The following is a 25238-nucleotide window of genomic DNA, read 5'->3' as shown; positions in this document are numbered from 1 at the left end:
ACACCAGAATCCAGGCACCTGGACTTGGTCCGGTTGGTTCTGGAGCGTGTTATCAGCCTGGGGATGGAAAGTCCTATCCTTCCTAGGAATAGCCCTTCTCATAGTATTTAGTTGTTGTCTATGTCTGCAATGTGGGCCAGCGATTTGCTGCTTGTGCGCCCCATCATGTATGCCTCATTCAGGTCCACTTCCAAAATACCGTCAGAAGAAAGAAGAGCAAATGATGTTACATGAACAGATTGATAGATTAATGAGGATTGATATATCATGAAGGGTCCGTAGGGGACAAGGAGGGAATGAAGTAATATGAATTTTTGGTCAATTGTGTCCCCTATCGTAGACCCCAACGGCTCCATGTACGTGCTTCAAGTACATGTATGTTCCTTCCACAACCAGCTATGAAGACGCAAATACATTTGCGTCCAACGTTAACATGTCCTCTTTCAGATCCACCATGAATGGGTCGAATATTCAGTTCCTAAGTATGCCTTGCCACCCTCTTTACATGGTGCACTTTTCACGTTTCCCTGGTTCTGGCGAGTTAGGCCCTGATTTCTGCCATCGAGTTTTTCTGCCTTCTGCCTCTGGAAGCTGAAGCCTGGACCTGCATCTGTATCCCTGACCTTTGTCTTACTCCCTGCGCGGCTAGCGGTGCCTGGCTCAGCCTGCTTGCCTGCCAAAACTGTATGTTGCCTTCAAGTTATCTGCTCCGCTCCTCGAAAATACATTCCTGTCTAGTAGTTTAGGTAAACATCCTTCCCAGCTGCAGAGCAAAGGGCCCGGCCTTTCTGTCTCCATGCAAGTAATTCATAGCTCCTGTTACCATGGTAGGCCCATGGCCCCCTTGCTTTACACATAGACACGTAGTCACATATGCACGCACTAGCAGTCAGTATAGAATAGCCTCTGCCCGAGAGACCTTTCCTTCTAGATAGTACAGTCCCTCAAACACAAGATACCAGATATGATTTGGGATTAGGTTGTTCTGACACGCCAGACTTCTGTCTCCCCGTATAGCGCAAATGTCAAGTCCCCTTCACCCTCCAGTTCCACGTCAATCACACGTCATGCTGCTGTGCGCGCATCTCTGCCACATATTTCTGCTGACTCTGCAGGATTCTTCTATGGATCCACCCACCTGTGACACTTCTCTATGACGTTTCTAGCACACACCTCCGTGTACGCCCTCGTGCACGCCTTCTGTTACGCACATGTGTTCTTATCTCGTTTCTCTCAGCTGTTACGCCTTCTGCATTCATCACCACTATATGCATTGACTATATATATGATATTCTGTTAATAAAACGTTGTGCATGTCCATGTCCATGCCTATCCCTTCCTGAACCCCTGTGGTGATGGAACATGATACCTGGTTCGAACCAATTCCTTTTTAAGGAATAAAACCCTTATAAACTCAGATGCCACGGACTCTGCCTCTCATTTTTGATTGAGTTATTCTTATTGAACTTTACCGCATAGAAATTCAGCACAGGTCATTTTTATTTACCACACATATAGAAAAGGGTCCTACAGAGACTGACAATTAAACACCATCCTAACTGCATTCATACATTACACAAGCATACTACATTCAAAGGTCATATTGATGTATATGATCTTCTTAATAACAACAAATTAATTCAAAATTGATGTAGAAAAGCAAATTGATGAACACATGATTTTTTGGGGTGGTTTCCAGAGTAACTCTACGCGTGTTTCGACAGTCTGCTGCCTTCATCGGAGTTCAATCACAGAATGTTGTGCTCACTAGATCCATAGAGCGAGATAAAGATAAAAAATCTTTCCAAGGTTGCAATCTGCTGAAAGATTATATGCCTATCTGTAGGTAGTAAAGGTACAGAGTCCCAGACTATATGGTGAAATTGAATCTTGAATCCTCATGTGTATGCGAACACAGATGGCTTCAGGGGACCTTTTTATATCAGCTTGAGTAGGAGTGAAGAATACCTCTCTTGTCTATTTCTTTTCGATAAAAATGATGCTGAGCCCTGCTACAAAGGTAATTTTTGCCACATGGATAAGCTGCTAGTCCTATACGGCATACTGATAGATTGGAAAATATCGAAATACAAAAATATCGGCACAAAAATATCGACATCAAAAATATCGGAGTCATATCTTCATAAAGGTAAGTACAAAAATATCGAAAAAATAATATCGTAGTACAAAAATATCGAAATTAAAAATATCGTTTTTTTAAATGTATTATTAATAATGTAAAAATAATTTTAAAATACATATAATTTTACAAATATTAAATAAAAATATTAAAACAAAATTAAAACTAATACATATACATTTAAAATAAATAAAACACTTAATAATTTAATGTAATTTTTTTTTTAATTTCATTTAATTAATTTAATGTAAAAAAAAATTATTTTTACCCTGTACGCCTGTACCCCAAAAACCCCAAACTGACCCTGAACCCTAAAAATATCCCTGTACCCCAAAAACCCAAAACTGACCCTGAACCCTAAAAATATCCCTGTACCCCAAAAACCCAAAACTGACCCTGAACCCTAAAAATACCCCTTTACCCAAAAACTGAAAACTGACCCTGAACCCTAAAAATACCCCTTTACCCAAAAACTGAAAACTGACCCTGAACCCTAAAAATACCCCTTTACCCAAGAACTGACAACTGACCCTGAACCCTAAAAATACCCCTTTACCCAAGAACTGAAAACTGACCCTGAACCCTAAAAATACCCCTTTACCCAAAAACTGAAAACTGACCCTGAACCCTAAAAATACCCCTTTACCCAAAAACTGAAAACTGACCCTGAACCCTAAAAATACCCCTTTACCCAAGAACTGAAAACTGACCCTGAACCCTAAAAATACCCCTTTACCCAAAAACTGAAAACTGACCCTGAACCCTAAAAATACTCCTTTACCCAAAATTAATTAATATTATTTAATTACCAATTAATTATTAATTAACAATAACAATAAAGTAAATATATTAGCACATTAGCTGTAATTAATTTAATTTAATAATTAATATTATTTTTCCCAATTAATTAATGAAGAATAACAAAATATTATATATAAAAAAATTACTCTAATTAATGTAATTAACTAATTATTATTAATTAATTACCAGCTAATTAATAATTAAAAATATGTACAAAATTATATTAATTAATTAACTAATTAATATAAATTAATTACCAATTAATTATTAATTAAAATATGTACAAACATATATTAATTAATTAATTATTATTAAATTACTTCCCACCCTATTCCCCTATAAACCCATAACCCGCTACAGAACATATTTATCAAGTAATCAATTAATTAAAATTAATTAAAAATTAATTCTCAATTAATTAATTAATAATTCCTACTAATTAATAATTAATTTAACATAATTAAATTACTTCCCACCCTATTCCCCTATAAACCCACAACCCGCTACAGTAGTAAAAGACAATATTTAATTAAATTACATTAAAAATAAATAATAAAACATAATAAATACAATATAATATACACTAAATGTATTTAAAAATTGATATTAGTAACATCGAAGTTATTTATTTCGATATTATTGACATCGATATTTAAAACTTCGATATTACTGATATCATACTAATATCGATATTAAGACTGTCGATATTACTTACCTACGATATTTTGTCCCATCGATATTTAAACTTCGATATAATTGTATATCGAAATTTAAAACTCGATATTTTGTCTGTGTACCGATAGATTCATATGTTATTTCAGGATGTAACAGACAGCTCTATCCTCAATCCAGGTTACGAGCACCAGGGACAACCGGGCTCAGGAAGACAATGTAACTATCGAAGAGAGCATCAGGGGATGTCAAGGATAGCCCTATCTAATGCATTTTGCGCAACCCGCAATTTTGCCTGGGTGATTAGTGTCTAGATAAAGCATGTTACAATAATCAATTCTGGAGGAAACCAGCCTTAGAGTGACCTGTTTTCCTGCCAAGAAGGGGATACAAGGGAAGATTTTCTTCTTCAGCCATCTTATAAGCCAGAAACAAGTTGCAACTGTATGACTGGCCTGTTCGTTCAGAGAGAGACAGGTATCCAAGATCACCCTGAGATGTTTAGTCTTCTCTGCTGGAACAGGCAAAGTGCCGAGTTTGTCCACGCACCAGTTGTTGTTCCAAATGGAAACTTGTGTACGAAACACCAACACTTCGGTTTTCTCCCCATTGAGCTTCGGTAAGTGCCAATCCATCCATCCTGCTACAGCTGACATAAAATAGGAGAAATTAGATGCTGTAGCTGCAGTGTTCTTTGGAATTGGCACAATGATCTAGATGTCATCAGCATATGACACCACTTGTAGCCTATAGGAGCGGATTATGCTGGCGAGTGGAGAAACATAAAGATTAAAAAACATTGGGCTCAAGGATGAGCACTGCGGTACTCCACATGGCAAAGAAAACAAACCTGACTGATATTGGTTCAGCATCACCTTATGGGATCTATCCTTGAAGAAGGAGAACAGTAATGACAAGCCCTGTCTGTATTGGGCATTTCCCGTACGCGTTTAATCAGCAGAGAGTGGGAGATGATATTAAAGGCCACAGACAGATCCAACAAGATCAGATTCGTGCCTTGACCATCGTCCACTAGCCACCTTATACAGTCCGTGGCTGACACAAGTGCAGTTTCAGTTCCATTGTCGTTTTGGAAACTGAACCGCGATATGTCCAGTGATCCCTGCTCTTCCACAAACTCCATCAAATCTTATCAGGTAATGGAAGTAACGAGATCAGACAATAGTTTTTACGGTCTTTAATATCAAGGTAGGGCTTTTTAAGAAGTGGCTTGACCACCGCCTAGTTCCATTGCCGCGGATAACAGCCAGAAGAAATAGCCTTATTCATCAAGGATTAAAGAGGGTGTGCAACAGCACCAGCCACCATGTGCAGAAAAGCAGGTCCACGTAGTTAAAGGGGAGAACCCAACTGGGTATTGAGGAGGTACTGTTGCACAGTTTCAGGGGTAAGAGAATGAAAGACCGTGAGCAAGTTAATCTCTTTATCCTTAGATTCTAGAATGTGAGGAGGCTCTAACTGAAGCTCATTATTTAGAGATTGCAGCTTATTCTTTTCAATGTAGATACTTCAAACTCATTACAGATGTTATTGAATTTAAGTTGAAAAAAATCAGCCAACTCATTGCATAATTCTTCCGAGCCTTCAAGTTCTACAGAGGGCTGAAGAGTTGAAAGCTGCTGCACTACCTTAGAGAGCTCTTTAGAAGATTGGACTGATTCAATTTTGTTGGTACAGTATACGGGTTTTTCTTCTTTAAGGGCTAGTTTATATTCCCTAATCCTGAGCTTGTGAGCACCTTTTTCTTGCTCCTTGTACTTGTTTATCCAAGCTCTCTATTGTCAGTGACAATCCTGCCTGGGAACCCTCAGCCTGAGATCAGAAGGAGTGTTTTGGGTTTACTGTGGGACATTTGAGACTTGGCACTGCTGTGTGTCTCAAAGTGCGCACTTGCACCAGACTAGGCAGGCTCAGGAAAAGTAAATGGCTATCTAATAAGGGAGAGGAGCTTCAAATTAGGTTAAGTCAGCAAAAGAAACACTGGGCTGGATTGGGTGCTGGTCCCAGGTCTTGGACTTCATCAGCATGATTTTCTGAATTACTTTACTCGCTGCTCAGTTTCCAGATAGAGTGATTGACGGTTTCTGTGTAAGCTCAACTAAACTGCAAACAAACAAGTGGGTTACCAAGGCCACCAAAGTTAGTCTTCCTTCAGGCAACTGTGGAGGGGAGAGAAAATAGGAAATGGCAGTCATAAAGGCAAGCGGATAACCTGCTACCCAGGACCAGTTTTTAAAGTAATAAGTAAAGGGACTAATTAGCATGCTCATTGTTCAATTACATCACATAAGGAAGCGTAACAACCATTTGCTTTGAATTAGGGTGGATCTATTTTCTCATATATGATCATCTAATTTCTAGATCGATAATGTTATACACCTCATATAGTGGTGGTACTTAAGCCCCCATTCATTAGCTCTATTTACCACTGAAACATGCATGCATGTTTGTAAGCTCAGTGAATTAACCTCCCACTGCTAATATATGTGCATGGCCTGGTTACAGGCTCAGATCCTTGCATAGTCAACTCAGCCTGTCTTCCTTCTATTGTCAATTATATGAGTACTAAAGGAGATTGTATACTAATTGCATTTAAAACTGTTCTATGTACATCACTGGGATGTAAGCACTATACAAAGAACACATTATTATAAAATGCTGAGGTCTTTTTTTCATTGTGAAATATAATGCTTCTGTTCCTGCCTGTGTTTTTCGTTTATTTGAAGCGCAAAGGTGCATCTCTCATCCCATTAGAATGTCTGACCTCTTTGGGATCGAAGGAGTCTCCACAGAAGGGTAAAAGGTAAGCAGTTCTCACCTCTTAGATTTATGAGGTCCAAGTGTGCTCCCCACCTTTCTCCTTCTCACTGTTAAAGAGGATGCTGCAAGGTATACATGATCACACATTGATAACACCAGTGAGCAGTCAGGATGATGGACACAAGGCGACAACACAGCTTCACTCAGCTATGAAAATGACATCCCTTCCTTCTACTGTCTGGGCCAATCTGGACAACATCCTCACTTTAAAAATAGTGGAGGAATGCTGTTTACTTGCGTCCTTCATCCATATATGGCAAGAAAGGGAGCTGCTAAGAGAACATGATGCCACCTGAGTTGATCCAGTCAAGGCTGCGCATGATACAGTAAAACATATAGAGAGCAAATATGCCCCCACATATAGGAAGATTGGGGTCTCAACAGGAACCAGGGCCTTTAATGAAACAGGCACTGATGCAAAGACATCTTGCATGAAGAAACTATGTGGTGTGTAAATTCTCTAAAATCCCAAAGATTTTAGCCCATGAGTTCGCGAAGCTGTGAATACAGATGACACTCAGAACTGTTGTTTATTGTTCTTGACAAATAATAGGAATTATGTCTTGGTTGGGTTGAGCTTCAAGTAGGTGCTGGACACCTAGGTGTAGCTGATGTGAAAGCAGTGTTTCACGAACTGGATGTCTGAAGCAAAGGAGACATTCATGTAGAGTTGCATATCATTGGCAAATTTGTGAAGCTTGATGCCGCTATATGTGGAAAGTGCACCAAATGACTCCATGTAAAGGTTGAAGTTGACAGGCAAACTGTATGGATCCCTTCTCGACTCCACAGGCAATAGGGATCTTTTGTGAGTGGATGTGCCCAGTTGAATAAACTTGTGCTGGTTGAAAAGGTAGGAGGAGAACCGGTAAAGGACATTGCCTGTGAATCCCATACTTGACCCCAGGGTGCGAATAAGGGTGGTATGGCCATCTGTGTCTTGCTTTGAGTAGACACGGAATACAGTCTTAGTTGGAGGCTGGATGCTTAAAGATACACAAAACATAACTGTAACATTTATTACAAAATGAGCTGTATTACGCAATTGCTATTGGGTTACTATTGTGTTATGTCGTTACATTATAAGAATTCCTTCTGTATGTATGTGGTATTCGTGTGAAGCAAACCTAGCCACAACGCAGCAGAGCACAGTATAATGTCATAGGCAAAGAAAGAGTCTGCATGTGATAGGAGGGATAGATGTTTGTGGTCTGAAAAACTGCTTATGACGTAGTGTTCTCTAAAGAAGTGAGACTCAGATCTTTTCTGAAGAAACTGGAGCCAATTTAGGTCAGTCATGATGGGGATATCATTCCATATCTTTGGTTTACAAAAGGCGCTCTGTTGCCTTGATTTATTTTGAACTGTGTCTCAGTCTGATTGTGTCCTGGTTGCAGGTACCAGGTAGAATGGTGCTCTGGTTATGATGTCTTTGTAGATGATGCAGCTAGTTTGGGGGATGGTGCAAGCGGGAAGGGGAGCCAGTTGAGTTCCATCTGGTTGTACAAGGTTTAGAGTGCAGAGAGAGGACTATTCTATTTGCATTAATTATGGCAGCATTATGTTTCCTTGTTTTTCCAATTAAGCCTAGTAAAACAAAGTAATAGCTTTCTCGTTTTGTTGACTTACAGTCAGATCAATCACACACTTAAAGACATGAAACTGAACTGAGAACCCCCCAGTCAAATTCATAAAATGAAAAGCATCAGTGTTAATTTAGTGATTTACCTGAATTTCTCTGTGGGGGCTCAAACACTAAAATTGTGTCATCTGACAAGAAGAAGGAGATTATGAACATCCGGTCCTTGTCAATAGGGATGTCAGTAATAATTTTTGCTGCAAATCTCAGCACATTACTATCCAGGCCGCACCTACACAAAAGAAGCAAATAAGCATTAAGCATTCATATATCACAATGCGCAACAAGCAGGTTTCTCTTTCGTGTCAAAGAGGGACCAATCACAAACTTTTTCCCAGGCTAAATAGTGGCTTACAAGTGGAAAAAGCTGTAAGATACTCATGGTGTGGTTGATAGAGAAAGACAGAAACATCCAAGCTAAGTATGTATAAACATCTGTAAAGTATGAGGATTTGACAGGTTTAAGTGGCTGCTTGATGTGCAGAGGATGAAATGTTCAAAGAATATCAGTTGTACTTATGTTCGATTGGATACGTACGGACTGTACAGGTATTAGTTATCTCGTTGAAGGTAATAGATATCTTACAGGATAACTCTTTTACTAATTCACAGATTTTAGGCAATGGAAATATATATAATATGTTTATGTATTTATTTTTTAGAAAAGATTATATTCCATGATAGTAGGAGGTTATGTATGCTATATTACGACTGGACCAGGTGAGCCCGGTAAGATACCATATATTAGAACATTGGAATGTTGGGAGCTCCATTGCGGAAAATGGAGTGCTCCCTGCCTCTACGGGCCGATAAAGGCCCGCAGAGCAACATTCCAATGTTCTACAAAGGCTTCTCGAAGCTCGAGGGGATTTATATCCCCTCGAACTTCGAGAACCCTTTGTTTAATTTGTTAGAACATTCTGCCCTCTAGTGGCAGAATGTTCTAATAGCCTTATAGCCCTTCGTAGTAGGGCTATACCGGCAATTAAAGTCCCGCTGTCTCGTTAAAGTCCCTCGCCTTCGGCTCGGGCCTTTAACGATTCAGCTGGCCTTTAATAGCCGGTATAACCCGCTACGGCGGGCTATAAGGCTATATTATGACATGAGTGATGCACTTATTGGTGCATGTTTTGGGTGACTGCACACTGATGTAAATTGCACGGACACATATATATAGAAGGTGCTCACACTTGGATACTTGTTAATTACCCTGTTGAGAGTAGATTGGTGCCCTCTGTTTTCTAGCTGATTTAATATATCCTTGTAGAGGGGAGTGTGATTACTCACTCTAAATCTTCAGCCATGTGGTGACAATAGGGTTCCTTACCCAGGTAATGAGATGTCTACGCCCTGCTGCCACGGAGAGAGGGAGAGCTTTCTGTTTGCCGCTTTGCTCCCTAATTACTTGGAACCTCGCGGTACCCGCTTCGCGGGTCCCGCATCGCCCGCCTGCCTGGGTGTTTGAATTTGGCTTGTGACTGTGGACTAGAGACTGCGGGGGACTAGCAGGGCTGCGAGCGCCAGGTGAGAGACAGGGACTCCATTTCCCAGGAGTCCCTGCGTTGTTATCACCTGCACCTGGAAGCTCTCCCTGTCTGACCCGCCCCCCGAGCACCGAGTGAAAGGTGCCTGCCTGCCTTGCTGCATTGGGAGACGCTTACGGCCTGCTGCCGTGGAGAGAGGGAGAACTTTCTGTTTGCCACTTTGCTCCCTAATTACTTGGAACAACGCGGTACCCGCTTCGCGGGTCCCGCATCGCCCGCCTGCCTGGTGGTTTGAATTTGGCTTGTGACTGTGGACTAGAGACTGCGGGGGACTAGTAGGGCTGCGAGCGCCAGGTGAGAGACAGGGACTCCATTTCCCAGGAGTCCCTGCGTTGTTATCACCTGCACCTGGACGCTCTCAATGTCTGACCCGCCCCCCGAGCACTGAGTGAAAGGTGCCTGCCTGCCTTGCTGCATTGGGAGACGCCTAAGCCCTGCTGCAGTGGAGAGAGGGAGAGCTTTCTGTTTGCGGCTTTGCTCCCTAATTACTTGGAACCTCGCGGTACCCGCTTCGCGGGTCCCGCATCGCCCGCCTAAATGGGTGTTTGAATTTGGCTTGTGACTGTGGACTAGAGACTGCGGGGGACTAGCAGGGCTGCGAGCGCCAGGTGAGAGACAGGGACTCCATTTCCCAGGAGTCCCTGCGTTGTTATCACCTGCACCTGGACGCTCTCCCTGTCTGACCCACCCCCGAGCGCCGAGTGAAAGGTGCCTGCCTGCCTTGCTGCATTGGGAGACGCCTACGCCCTGCTGCCGTGGAGAGAGGGAGAGCTTTCTGTTTGCCGCTTTGCTCCCTAATTACTTGGAACCTCGCGGTACCCGCTTTGCGGGTCCCGCATCGCCCGCCTGCCTGGGTGTTTGAATTTGGCTTGTGACTGTGGACTAGAGACTGTGGGGGACTAGCAGGGCTGCGAGCGCCAGGTGAGAGACAGGGACTCCATTTCCCAGGAGTCCCTGCGTTGTTATCACCTGCACCTGGACGCTCTCCCTGTCTGACCCGCCCCTCGAGCACCGAGTGAAAGGTGCCTGCCTGCCTTTCTGCATTGGGAGACGCCTACGCCCTGCTGCCGTGGAGAGAGGGAGAGCTTTCTGTTTGCCGCTTTGCTCGCTAATTACTTGGAACCTCGCGGGTCCCGCATCGTCCGCCTGCCTGGGTGTTTGAATTTGGCTTGTGACTGTGGACTAGAGACTGCGGGGGACTAGCAGGGCTGCGAGCGCCAGGTGAGAGACAGGGACTCCATTTCCCAGGAGTCCCTGCGTTGTTATCACCTGCACCTGGACGCTCTCCCTGTCTGACCCGCCCCCCGAGCCCCGAGTGAAAGGTGCCTGCCTGCCTTGCTGCATTGGGAGACGCCTAAGCCCTGCTGCAGTGGAGAGAGGGAGAGCTTTCTGTTTGCCGCTTTGCTCCCTAATTACTTGGAACCTCGCGGTACCCGCTTCGCGGGTCCCGCATCGCCCGCCTAACTGGGTGTTTGAATTTGGCTTGTGACTGTGGACTAGAGACTGCGGGGGACTAGCAGGGCTGCGAGCGCCAGGTGAGAGACAGGGACTCCATTTCCCAGGAGTCCCTGCGTTGTTATCACCTGCACCTGGACGCTCTCCCTGTCTGACCCACCCCCGAGCGCCGAGTGAAAGGTGCCTGCCTGCCTTGCTGCATTGGGAGACGCCTACGCCCTGCTGCCGTGGAGAGAGGGAGAGCTTTCTGTTTGCCGCTTTGCTCCCTAATTACTTGGAACCTCGCGGTACCCGCTTTGCGGGTCCCGCATCGCCCGCCTGCCTGGGTGTTTGAATTTGGCTTGTGACTGTGGACTAGAGACTGTGGGGGACTAGCAGGGCTGCGAGCGCCAGGTGAGAGACAGGGACTCCATTTCCCAGGAGTCCCTGCGTTGTTATCACCTGCACCTGGACGCTCTCCCTGTCTGACCCGCCCCTCGAGCACCGAGTGAAAGGTGCCTGCCTGCCTTTCTGCATTGGGAGACGCCTACGCCCTGCTGCCGTGGAGAGAGGGAGAGCTTTCTGTTTGCCGCTTTGCTCGCTAATTACTTGGAACCTCGCGGGTCCCGCATCGCCCGCCTGCCTGGGTGTTTGAATTTGGCTTGTGACTGTGGACTAGAGACTGCGGGGGACTAGCAGGGCTGCGAGCGCCAGGTGAGAGACAGGGACTCCATTTCCCAGGAGTCCCTGCGTTGTTATCACCTGCACCTGGACGCTCTCCCTGTCTGACCCGCCCCCCGAGCCCCGAGTGAAAGGTGCCTGCCTGCCTTGCTGCATTGGGAGACGCCTACGCCCTGCTGCCGTGGAGAGAGGGAGAGCTTTCTGTTTGCCGCTTTGCTCCCTAATTACTTGGAACCTCGCGGCACCCGCTTCGCGGGTCCCGCATCGCCCGCCTGCCTGGGTGTTTGAATTTGGCTTGTGACTGTGGACTAGAGACTGCGGGGGACTAGCAGGGCTGCGAGCGCCAGGTGAGAGACAGGGACTCCATTTCCCAGGAGTCCCTGCATTGTTATCACCTGCACCTGGACGCTCTCCCTGTCTGACCCGCCCCCGAACACCTCTCTCCTATAACAAGAGTTGTTCTCCCCGCTGCGCGGGAGCGCACGGGAGCATCCCGGGAGAAGCCCGGGACAAGGGCGGGACCGTCTGTGGCCGAGGGAGGCCGGGCTGGGCCCCCCCCTCTGTCATTTTGTATTTGTGACAGTCAGTTATTGCCTTGTGAGCTGGTGTTCAAAACGATTGTAGGTATTGTCATCTCTAGATTTTAGTACTCTCTTTAAACATTTAGGCTACCAAATATGACATCACCTACCACTTCCACCATCGGCATCCAATCTCAGGCCGAGTTGGGTCCAGCAATCTCGGGCCCTTTGGATAAATACTTTTCTCGGGTAGCCAACGATATCGACAAAGAGATTGCACTGGCGGAGAGATGCGCTGAGCGTAGGCAGTCAATTGAACTCCTTAAAATACCCTTGGAAAAAAGACAACCGCAGGTTTTCCCGGCATTGATCCCCCCGCGGTCTTCCTTAACTCTGCCAGCGGTAGTTGAAACTTCTTATGCCTTCCCCCCTACGATTGAGTTACTGACCAACTCGCAAGTGGACTCTGACATTCGCTCTCCCCTTGGAAGTACACCTCCCTTACCCACTGATCCATCAATAGTGCAGCCGAATTCGGCCCAACGGAGTGTGTTAAACCAAGTGGTTAGAGCAAAGTCCTGTTCCAAAAGGAAGAGATGTCCCGCCCCAAAGAAGTGCTACTTGTCTAAACCCCCCCAAAAAATAAGGAAAGTTGTTGCATGTTCTCGCTCTTCTCAGGAACTTATTGAGGTTGGTCCCAATGGGGAAAAAACTTGTGAGGTGGGGGCAGCTCCTGAGGTGGTTAGCTCTGGCGTGAATAGCACTGATGTACTATCTATGGGGTTGCCAGAGCTTCCTCCTGTAGTTCTCCCCCTGTCTCTCGAGGGGGGCAAAGTGCTAGCTAGTCCTAGCTCCAAGACCAACGATCTCCCAGAAATTAGAGTGGTTGAGCCTTTACACGTTACCCCTACCCAGCTACTCGAGATGGAGAAGCTAATGAGGTCTCTTTTGACTCCGCTTGAGGAACGAGTTAAAAAACTAGCAGATAGGTTAGACCACTTTGAGCAGGCAACCTTGGACAATTTTTTTACTACTAAATCATTAATAAAGTCCAACATAAGGATCGGGGAGTGTAGTAATCCCCACCAACTTAGTGGGCAGGAGAAAGGTGTGTCGGCTGTTGTCCCCCCACCTGTGGCTGGCACCCCAAGTGTGCTCCAGGGTAAAGGGAAAAATAAAAAGACCAATTTGGAGCCAAAAAACAACCCAAGTAGGAAGATCAACAAAGTAGCTAAGCCTCCTGTCACAGTTGTTACGGGTACAAAAGATTGTTCTAGGACTGTTGCCCCCCCATCCAATGCCCCTCAAGTCCCATTGAACAACCCAACACCCTGTCATGGTACTGCAGCTAGCAGTGGCAGAAATATTTCTGGGAACACAATAACTCTATCAAACAGCTCCCAACCACCACACGACACCTCTTCTTCCGGATCTGTAGTTCCTGCCAATAGTCTACCCAAACCACCCCCATCGAAGGCACCGCGCAGGATACCCTACATGAATCTTACCCCAGACTCTTTCCCCTACGTGGCTGTCCTTATAAATGTGCCACCACTATTGGCTGGGCAAAGGGAATCCTTCCAAATGCTAAAAAACAAGGTAATGCATTAGTTAAGGGTAAATAGACCACTCCCCGGGGAAGTAGATGGTTTGATTGTTGGAGTAAGAAGGACGGAGTGGATGGGTTGTACCCCTAAGAAAGTGGGGGGTGATTGTATAGTTGTTCATTTTCAAGATCCTAGGGTGGCAAGTTTGATAACGAAGCATGATGGGGGTACTATTTGTGGTGGAATTGATGTTGTAGATCTTACTTTCTTTTACCCAAGACCAGCAGGTGTGGAATCTGTCATGACAACTTATCCAAGATCTTTAACCAATGTCCCGTTTCTAGGGTCTGTCCCCTTTACTGTACCATTTCAACGGAATAGTTATTATGGTGGCATAAATACTAATTGTTTTGGAGCACTGAGGGAGCCGGGGAGGGGGTATTAACAGATGCCTGACAACTGTATGAATAATGCAAATGTTATGACTAGCCGGAACCCATGTGGGAATTTTGTTAAACCTCTTAAGAACCAAAATGTGGAACCTAATGGAATACATACTGGCTTGGGGTTTGTGACTTTGGAGAAATCATGGGATGATTGTAACCAAATATCTGAGGATCCAATTATTCCAGGTATCCTAGGTAACCAGGGGGTCGAGCATAACTATACAGACATAATAAGGCATAGGGCGGAAGCTGATGTTATCCCGATAAATCTGCCAATGAGGTCCCCTGTAGGACCAGTGCCCAGGGACGGCCCAAGTATAGGGAAGCTTTTCTCATGGAATATTGCCGGGCTGGCCGGCAAACTGATGTCCCAGGATTGGATAGACTTTGTCAATGGTTTTGAAGTCTGTCTATTCCAGGAGACATGGGCATGTGACCCTATCTTTTTCCCTGGATATCTAAACTTCTCAATTCCGGCAAGTAAAGGTCTTAGGGGTTGACCAATGGGTGGCCTCACAGCTTGGGTGAAACAAAACCTACAAATAGAAGTAAAAGTGGTCGATCTGGGCTGTAGGGACATCCAAATGCTAAGATTGGCTCTGGAAAAGGGAGGAGTGATAGATATTTATAATATCTATGCTAGGGGTACCAACTCAGGAAGCTCCCCCACTCTAGAGGCCATGTTCACCTCATTAGAATCACACTCATTGGGGAATAAAATCATAGTAGCGGGTGACCTGAACAGGACATTTGAGCCACTAGATAGTATAGATGATCCCCTGGGGCAGGACGAGGACACACAATGGGGTGTCCCGATCCTAAACCTGGCTCCTGTAAAACGATGGACTAAAGACATCTTGTTAATGAATGCCATCTGCCTGTAACATGGGTTGAGAGCTCTCAATGGGAGAACGAAAGGCGACAGTGAAGGGGCTTGTACCTTTGACAATGGTCTTAGCAGTAGTAGGATAGACTATGTCATTTGCAACCTTAGTCTATGGCAGTGGGTATGGGACATGAAAGTAGAGGGTAGATTGGAAAGTGACCACAATCCCCTCTGTGTGGACCACAATTGGTGGTCAATCATGCCAGATAGTCAGCAATCGAATGAAGATCAAATGCCCATAATGACAAACGATATGCGTAGACTTAATTGGCCAAGTGTCTTGGCGAATGCGGATTCAATGGACTTTATAAGTTCCGAGTTGGATGCCGCAATCGCTGCAATGGAGTCTGAAAATTCCGTTAACCCCGGGTCTAGGGAAATAACGGATATACATAATAATCTCTTCTCACACATAAGACCACATTTCATGAGAGCACGTAAGAAAAACATGAAACAATCACCTAAACCAGCTAGGTGGTTTAACCACCAGTGCAGGGAAGCCAGGTTAGCCTTAGGTGGCACCATTAGGAATAGGGATAGGGAAGCTATTGGCAAGGCTAGGAAGCACTATAAGGCTAGCATATTACTAGCGAAAAAAACATGGGATGAAGAGTATTGGACAGAGTTAAAGGATGCGTCAGGGGCCAAGGACTCCAGGTTGTTTTGGAGATTATTAAAGTGGGGTAGAGGTGGTACTCCGAACAAGTCCGTTAATAACGTCGCTGAGGGTGTCTGGGTGAAATACTTTAAACCCCAATATGCAGAGTCCAAGGAGGTTGGGTTTGTGAAAATGATTCCAGTGGTCTTTGCAACTGGAAATCTGTTTTCTTTTAAAGAAACTGAGACTGCAATATGTGCTGCCCAAGGGGGAAGGGCCCCAGGTCTTGACGGGATACCCTCTGACGTTTTTAAAAATGATATGGGTCGGTGGGCCAAGTATGTTTCCCTCCTGGGAAATTCTATTGCAAAAGGAGCTGAAGTCCCAGAAGTATGGAAGGGGGCGATCATTATACCCATCTATAAAAAGGGGGATAGGTCCGTCCCGGCTAACTACAGGCCAATAAGCTTGATTGCCACCATTCAGAAAGTGGTGGGGAGAATGGTGGTAAACAAGCTAATGGAGTGGGTTGATAAGAATGGTGCATTGTCTCCTTACCAGGCCGGTTTTAGGCGGGCCACAAGTACGGTTGACCAGGTGTTTCGGTTTGCCTTACTTCAATGGGGGGCGGTGGTGCTTGGCGAAGGCAGCCTGTATGTCGCCTTTGTCGACTTGCGGGCTGCCTTCGACCTGGTCCCAAGGGGAAAGCTTTGGGCAGTCCTGAGTGAAATTGGTCTTCCAGCTGAGTTACTCACCCTAATTATGAGGCTGCACGAGGCCAATTTTGCCAGGGTTCAGTGGGGCACGAACGGTGAATCTTCCGCCGACTTTCCTGTCGAGCGTGGTGTTTGCCAGGGATGTGCAATGGCACCCTTGCTCTTTTAGTTATTTATTAACGGAATTGTGGCTCGGATGTTGGATGCCTGTGTTGATGCACCCTCGTTGGCGGGCATCAGGGTCCCGATCCTGATGTTCTCCGACGACACATTGATCTTGTCCAAAACACCGGGTGGCCTCCAGCGTGCCCTACATATTTTTGACCACTTTTGCGGGGAACATGGCTTGGAAGACCAAGCTGATGACTTTCTCGCCTAGGCGTAGAGCTCGCCCAAAAATATCTCTGAATAACTACGAGTTAGAGGTGGTTAGTATATTTACTTACCTCGGGGTCCAGATCACTAACAATTTAAAGTGGTCCTATCATATAGAAAAGGCGGTCCTGAAACACCAACAGGTCGCGGGAGCATTAAGGGTTGAACACAGAAAATCAAAATCCAAACCTATCAAAGCAGCCCTGGCAGTTTACAATGCCACGGTCATTGGGTCTGCCCTGTACGGAGCAGATATCCGAGAATAGGTTTATCAGGGGTATAACGGGACTTCCCCAGAGTACACCACTAATCCCGCTTGGCCTTGATCTGGGGAGAAGATCAGTTAGTGATAGAGTAAGATTACGTCCAATCCTCTACTGGCGACGCCTCTGGACCACCCCAGAGATACGGCACTATGCCGATGGATTCCTTGCAATAATAAAAGCTGATGTTTTCCATAAAATAACATGGCTCAAACACCTTAGGGCTGCTTTAGGAGAACTTGGCCTCTCCAAACTTTGGGATAATCCCTCTGGGGAAGTTTTCCCTAGTAAAAATACCATTAAAAGTTTATATTGGGAGAGGGTGGATGGCAGACTCTGGAGCAGAACAAGATCTGACACGATGGGGGGGGGCGCTTCTTGGAAATTAAACAGTGTCCATTATTAGAACTATACTGGGACAGTATCACCGTCCCAGGAGACAGGAAGTTAATGTTCCAGCTAAGAGCTTGTTCCCTCCCCCTGAGATCTTTGACGGGCAGGTGGAGGAGTACGACCAACTCGTGCTGCCCAGCGTGTGGTACAGCCAAGGAAAGCATAGGCCAATTCTTATTCCTTTGTGAGGCATACGCAACCCCTCGAAGAGTATGGCTAGTTCCCGTTTGTAGGAACTTAGGGATATCTAGTGGTGTTGAGGCGCTAAGAATTATTTGTACTTCCACTGATTTGCCAATTGTTTTGGGAACAGCAAAACTGTGTTTTTAACTGTTTTCATTTCCTTTTTGTCTAAGCTTGCACAACGGTTTTTATCATTGAATGTATAAAATGGTCAATTTTATGTCTTGTATTTTTTAAATGTATGTTGTGCTTTTATGAGTATATTGCTCGAATAAAGCTTTGAAACAGTAATGAGATCTATCAGCATAGTACTTTTCCCTTATACAAAGCATTATTTACTATTATAGCCCTGAAGAAGTCTGCTGCAACATTGTCAGCACAGATGAAACACATGTTAGAACACTACCGTTGATACCACGATCTCAATTGTGATTTACAGTGTGCTTTCATTTATGGATCTTCCAGCAGGTGAAGAACTAGGGTCTCTCTCTACTATTAGAGCATCAGACAATTTTTTTGCATTCTCATTTATTGTCATATCTGATATTCTATATACTGTGGTACTGTGCACCCGTGTTCTTAGCCACCAATAATAATTGTAAGCACATAATAATGTTAGGAATTTACCTAAACATATAGAGAGGACTAAACAATGAAGAGTAACAATAAGGGTGGGAAATCTCTGAATTTGGGCTGTATGTGTATTGAGATGGAAAGGACTCCTGCATGGTAATGGATATGCAACCCTGCCCTGAGTCCCCACTGTACTGTTGTCTTGATCCCTAATGCTGATTTTTGTTGTCATAGGTGAACATGGATCGTTCATGTGCGCCATCACATAGGCCTGTCACATGGATAGCGGTCTTGTTGGCCCAGGAGATGTGCCCAAAGCACTACCCTCATAGTGGTGGACAGCTGCCACTTTAACAAGTTAAGCAGCACAAGAGCTGTGGTGGTAGCATACCACGTATGTATCAGCAGGAGTGAACAGGTTCTTTTTTAACCTGTGTCACTGGAGTGAGGCTCATAGGCTCACCCACTTTTAAAAGTTCTGCTGCTGTGTGCTGAACTCCCCCCTGGGACTACATCAGGCTGGTGTGAAGTGCTGCGCAACGCATAAGTAATGTATCTGTGCTGGGTGAATGTGTGCCTGGGAAAGCTACAATAGAGGGCTAATGCAGTATGGAGCAGTGCGTGTATGGTGTAAGCATGTGCTGGATGTACATGTGCCTAGGAGTGGTACAGTACCTGAAGAATGCAGTGCTGTATAATGCATGGAGGATAAATGCATGTGCTGGTATATGTGTGTCTGAGAGTGGCAGAATACAAGTAGGGTACATTGTGAGCATATAAAATGCATAGGCTGGATGTATGTGTGCCTATGAGTGGTACAATACATAAAGGATACAGTGCTGGGCAGTGCAAGCATATTAGATGAAAGTGCTGGATGTATGAGTACCTCTGAATGGAGCAGGACATGGAGGATACAGTACTATGTAGTGTGCGTATGCTGTACACATTCACTGGGTATACGTCTGCCTGTGAATGGTACAATACATGGAGGTCCCTAGGTTTCATTTTGGGAGACCCAGGCAATATCCTGAAACAGGGAGAGGAGGTAGAGAGATCCCCCAGACAAATTTGTGGATTGCTGCATTCATGTAAAATGGGTGGGACACACAACAGGGAGGGGAGGACCAGGCTTTTCCAGTACACTTCAAAGGGTGCTCTTTGATTTGGTGAGAGGTCACAAGGAAGAGGTGTAGGTACATCTCAGGATGGAGACGAGGCAGATAAGAGAATTATAAAGAGTATGGCTGGGGGCCCTCAGCTAATCTTTTGATGCACATGTTACTGTGGGTGACAACCAGCTGTAATCTCTACTCAATGCCATGGCCTGTGTTGTGGGACTTTCAGCTTTGGAGAAACCCGCACTGTGACAGAATGCTTTTCATGAGCTTCAAAAGAAGCTCATGTGCTTCAAAAGAAGCCAAACCACAACATAAAACTTCAAAGAAGAAGGTGATGTTGAGACCCCATAAAGTGTAATCTGCAAAGCTGCCAGATGGGTTGCATGTGAAGGGGGGAGCTCTTCAAGACTTCTTCCAATCACCAGGACTGGGGGCCAAGGCTTGCTAGTCTCCCTACTGGTTGAGGGGACATCACCCAGGGAATCCAAGATCACCTGCCCTGGAGCCTAGAGCAGCAGCGCCTGCCTGCTTGCCAAGAGCAGTGTGCCATGTCAAGAAGAGGAGAGCATTGGAGGGAGCGAGATCCAGTGGGGGGGCTTACTCAGTGGACTTCCAGTTGAAGTATTAGGAAATGGCGGCTGCACTAATTGGATTATTGCCTGTGTGCAGGACTGAGTTGGTGACTCCCAGTATGCCAGGAGGTGGCTGCTATGAAGTTAGCACCTTCCCGGTGCCTTCACTCATCCACTCAAGAGAAATTGTCTGTGTCCAGAATCAAATTATCTCGGATGGGAGGCAGATCGTGTGCATACCTTGGTCCCTCATTATGGAACTCACTTCACACAGCCATCCGAAATGAAAAGGTATACACACTATTTCGCAAATCCCTTAAGACTTGGCTCTTTAACCTAATAAACTGCTATACATATTTCTGATCTGCTTCGACGCCGGGAAACCCTTTTTGGGTAGTTGCCATGCCTTACAAATTTAATATTAATAATAATAACAGCAGTGTGACAGACTACCGTGCGGAAAGGACAAAGTGTTGTGTGGTAGCGGTGCAGCAAACTTCTATATCAGGAAGGGCTGCTGAGGAAAAGACTGCTCATGCGGTAAGGGCCGAAGCCTTGGGTATGGTGGTGCAACAATCCTGTATGCCTGGAGGAGCTACTGAGGAAAATACTGGTGTGCGGTACGGGCCGCAGCCTTGTGTTGTAGTGGTACGGTGACCCTGGGTGCCAGTAGGAGCTACCATAGATAACTTCACCGTACTGATCGGGCAGAAGCCCATGGGCAATGAGTTGTGGTGCCCCTGTATATCAGAGAGCATCATGGGAAGCACCAATGTCTGTGACATGTTCTCTCCCCACTCCCAGAGAAGTGAGGATGCTGTAGGAGCACCTGTGTACTTTCACCTAATTAAAGAACCCAAGACAGGATCGTCTTAGCTATCCCCCATTATGAGCTGAAAGAACACTTACCTCGCAGAAGAAGCTGCAGAATGCCGCCGGTCGTCTCTGGAGCACTTCCATGAGGGAGAGAATCTGGAGCCATCTGGTCGCGTGTGACCAACTTACCTGAACTGGGCTGAAGCCGCTGTGAGCGCTCACGTACGGGGTGTGATTCCGGAACTCGAGACACTCCACACAGCCGGTGCTTGTTTTGGGCCTGACTGCCCACGGGGATCGTTCTGCTAATTTGAGAGCCTTTGCGTTGGTTTAATATTTACTTAAATCAGAGTTGAAGTGGACTTTTGTGACTCAAAATACTAGTGGGGCATCCCTTGGATGTTACCAAACGTGACTGGGGAATACCCCAGGATCGCCAAAACAATGAGGGAGTGGGACTGGGAACCACCAAAGAAACACTAGACCCCTGACCTCAAGGGAGAGTTGTGTGATTGTTTGTGAATGTCGCATTTTTTATATGGGTGATTAGCAGTAGAAATAAAATACTTCTGTTTGTTCATAAAAGTAAGTATTTGCCTGGACAATGATTTGTTGCTGTGAGCATGTTGAATTGTGAGACCGTGTTCACTAATCTGTATCCACCTCCCACAACCCCCGAGTGAGCCTTGGAGTGACTGGACATCGCTATCCTGAGAGTCAAGTGCAGAATGGGTACTTGGCCCAGTTACTCATAATCTATAGTAGGACATCAGGATTAAAAGGCCTCAACCACCACAGTTAGGCCCAGTAGCCCCTGTGTACTCCATGGTCCTTTGAAAGGGGTTCTGACTATGTGAAACGTGGCTAGAATGAAAGATGAGCAGTTCCAATAGCTGGAACAAATACCGCACCCGTGGCTTAGAACATTACAGGCAACCTGGCATGATTGACTTCACTTCCCTACAGTGTTTTTAGTGTTTGTATGTATGTTTGTAAATTTATGTTCATAATACAAACCGAGCTGGGAAGCAAAAGAGCACTAAACATTAGGTTGAGTGCCCAGGAATAGCAGTAGTAGTAGTAGTAGTAAAATCAAAGTTTATTTAGACAATAGTCTATAAACCATACACAAGATCATGGATCCACTTAGCAATAGAAATTTTACATCATAGTTCATTTTAACACTCAGTACACATTTAAAACCATAAAAGCACTAAATTGATATTTTCCATTTTTTTTAAATCTTAATATCTTAAAATTTCCCAACTTCCTTGGTTGTCTCCTTTACAGCTTCTCTTATTGATTTCAAAAATTTCCCCAACGCAATTGTGATATCTAAAAACGACATTTCAGTAAGGAAAACAACAGCCTCTGATCGTGTGTTTACCTTATACTTTAAAAATATTGGACGCAAAAACATTTTACGCACTGTTAAAATCCATGTACAGTCCAGTAATATATGTAAAATATCATTCTTCACACCTAGGCCACATTTACAAATACCATCAGGTTGGATCAGGGCTACTTTTAATTTACTGTCGATCTTCCATGGATTTAAGCCTACCCGAACCTTCATGATTTCGTACCTTAACCATTTACTGGGTAACACATCCAAATAAGGGAATCGGACATCCTTTTCCCATTCATCCCTTACCCAGTTTACTGATTTTTTCAACTTCAGGTACTCCAGATCTTGTGATCTGGAATATTCTTGCCCTCGGTCCCTAAGCATTTTCTTAGTAAAAACTAGGTCCAATAAGGGTTGTTCGAGGGTCAACTTTAATTGCGCAGTTACTAGCTGAAGGGTTTTCCTCACTTCCCGTGCCCAATGTAAACTGCTTGCTTGTATTTCCTTTCTGCACCAAATTGACACCTTCTGATCACCACCGGGCATCTGGCGTTTCCAAAATCTTAGCAATGACATTTGTGCCTTTACCTCCCATGCCGTCAAGCCTACCTCCAATCTAATAGCTTGCAACATGGATCCGTTAGGTAGGGACAACAGCATTTTAATTATCTTCCCTTCCTCTCGGTCCCAACCTCTTTTACCACTCAGATAGAGCACTTCAGCGCCGTAGAGAACTTGTGGGGGTATCATAGCTTCAAATGCCTTTAGTAACGGTCTGTGAGACATGTCACCATAGTCCTTATTAAATTTTTTCAATCCACAGACCGATGAGGACGCCTTTGAAGTTTGTGCCGCCACATGGGTATTCCACTTTAATGCACTGTCAAACCACAGGCCTAGATATTTGTATTCATTTACTACCTCTAATTTGTCTAAACCTAAAAACCATTTAAAATGTTTTACCCTCTTCCCGAAACATAGGATCTTTGTTTTCTCCATATTCACCGATAGAAACTTTTTGTCACAATATATTTTAAAAGCATTTAATTTCCTTTGGAGGCCCATTTCAGTTTGGTCCACGATCACTAGATCATCAGCATATAAAAGGCATGCAACTTTATTATTATTCATGCGCGGGCTCGCACTCTTTTCAACTTCCAAAACCACGGGAAGGTCTGATAGGAAAATTGAAAAGAGCAAGGGTGCCAAAACGCACCCTTGTCTCAAGCCATTCTTTACAGGGATTTTCTGCGTTAATGAGCCCTTTGAATCTCTAATGACCTGGGCCCAGTTGCCACTATGTAATTCTTTTAGAATATTTAATATGCCCTCCGGCAATGCATAATTTTCTAGCACTTCCCAAAGGCTGCTTCTATCTACTGAGTCAAAGGCAGCTCGGAAATCGACGAAACAGCAGCATAATTTGCCATTTTGTTCAATCGATTTCCTAGCTAAGGCCCACAGGGCAAAACAATGATCAATCGTAGAGTGGCCTTCTTTAAACCCACTCTGTTCCACTGGTACGATTGACTGAAGATCCGCCCACTCTTTTAACTTACCGAGTATCATCTTAGCAAAAATCTTTTCTCCTATATCTAATAGGTTAATTAGCCTGTAGTTTTTAGGGGCATGTACATCTCCTTTTTTATGCAGAGGCCTTATTATTGCACCCTTCCAGTTTGCAGGTATTAGCCCTTGCTCTAGAATTAAAGTAAACATTTTTGAGAAGAATTCCGCCCACCAAGGCTGGTTTGAATTTAATATCAGGGCCGGCATATCATCCGGGCCTGCTGCTCTAGTTAAATTTAAAGTCCTAATTATCCTAAGGATGTTTATTACTGAGCTCTCCACTGCTTTGGTACCAAATTATCCGACAACCTCCCCGGGGCATACAATTTCTGAATATACTCAGCCCATACATCTTCCTCTACTACACAGGTCATTGGTGCAATCAAGGGTTCCCTGGCTGAGTGCCCAGGAATAGAATACTGAATTGTTTCAAGAGGACATATTGGAGGTAGATTCCTAACATGAAGGGTAACAGCTCTCTTTGAATACAGGTGCTGGCAGTTTTATTCTGATTGCAGGAGGATGGGGACAGTTTTGACGTTAGAAGATAAAATTAGAGCTCTCCACCCGTTTGTAGAGGAAACTAACATAAGGATTTAGAATCTAAATGCAAAGTTGTCTTCTATGGCATCTTGTTTCTTTGATGTTGAACAAGAGTTAGTGACATGCTGGATGAGACAAATAAGGTTGCTTCCACGCAAAAGGAAATCATTTTTCTAAAAATGCCAGCTGAAGACTTGGAAAACAGGAATAGACATAATATTCTTCACATTTACGGTCTTCCCTGGGACTCTGAAGGCAAGGACCTTGTTTCATTTTTTACTACCTTTTTGCTTTAGGTTTTATATCTTCCAAGCTCCCCTGGTCTAAATATTAAAAGAACTCACAGACTAGGTTGCAAGCACACCTCCAATCATCTCCCTCTAAACCTGAAGGGATTATATTTATGTTCTTAGAATTTACAGATCTACTTAAAGTTCTAAAGCTGCAAAAAAAGAGGCAAGTTCTGTGGTTAGATCTAAAATTCTTCTTTACACAGGTTGTTGCTATGTCTACAGCAAAATGGTGGTGCTCATGATGAGCTGAACTCGTCATAACCGCTTTGGAACGCCCACGTGGGGATAATTCCCCTGCTGTGCTGGGCGTTCCATTAAGCGGGTGTGGTCATGACGAGCTCAGTTAGTCATAAGGACAGCACCACCGTGCAGTGTGACGAGCCGAGTTTGTCACAAGCACCGCGGCACCACGCGCGGACCCCTCCCCCCTCCTGCTGCGGTGGAATTAGCCCTGCTGCGAAGGTGATAAAATAACTTCAGCATGTACATGGGCTTTGCTGGTCCTTCAGCTCAATAACTGTTTGCATTTGGTGTTTTTGTTGGAATATTTCTTTAAGTATTTTTTTCTTGAGATATTTCTTCTAGTCGTATTTCATTCTCTACATATTGTCAATGTTGCTCTCTTAGGCTCTATTTAAACTCGTTATTTTATATTTTTAGGTTTTTCTATGTATAAAGTTTATTTTTATCTTGTTTCAGGTATATTCGCTATCGCCCTCATGTTAC

General features: G+C 44.7%; 1 protein-coding gene across 1 annotated transcript in view; it reads right to left on the bottom strand.

Annotated features, from left to right (window-relative positions):
- Nucleotides 1-25238, bottom strand: part of EFHC2 (EF-hand domain containing 2) — a 413024-nt gene that overhangs the window by 204922 nt on the left and 182864 nt on the right. The window contains exon 9 of the mRNA XM_086934106.1: nt 8183-8325. Within this exon, the coding sequence (XP_086790232.1) occupies nt 8183-8325 (143 nt within the window). The remainder of the gene's footprint in view (nt 1-8182; nt 8326-25238) is intronic.

Source organism: Lissotriton vulgaris, chromosome 8 (assembly GCF_964263255.1).
Source record: "Lissotriton vulgaris chromosome 8, aLisVul1.2, whole genome shotgun sequence".
In the NCBI taxonomy this organism is placed as follows: domain Eukaryota; kingdom Metazoa; phylum Chordata; class Amphibia; order Caudata; family Salamandridae; genus Lissotriton; species Lissotriton vulgaris.
The sequence above is the reverse complement of the archived record's forward strand: the minus strand, read 5'-3'. Positions and strand labels throughout refer to the sequence as shown.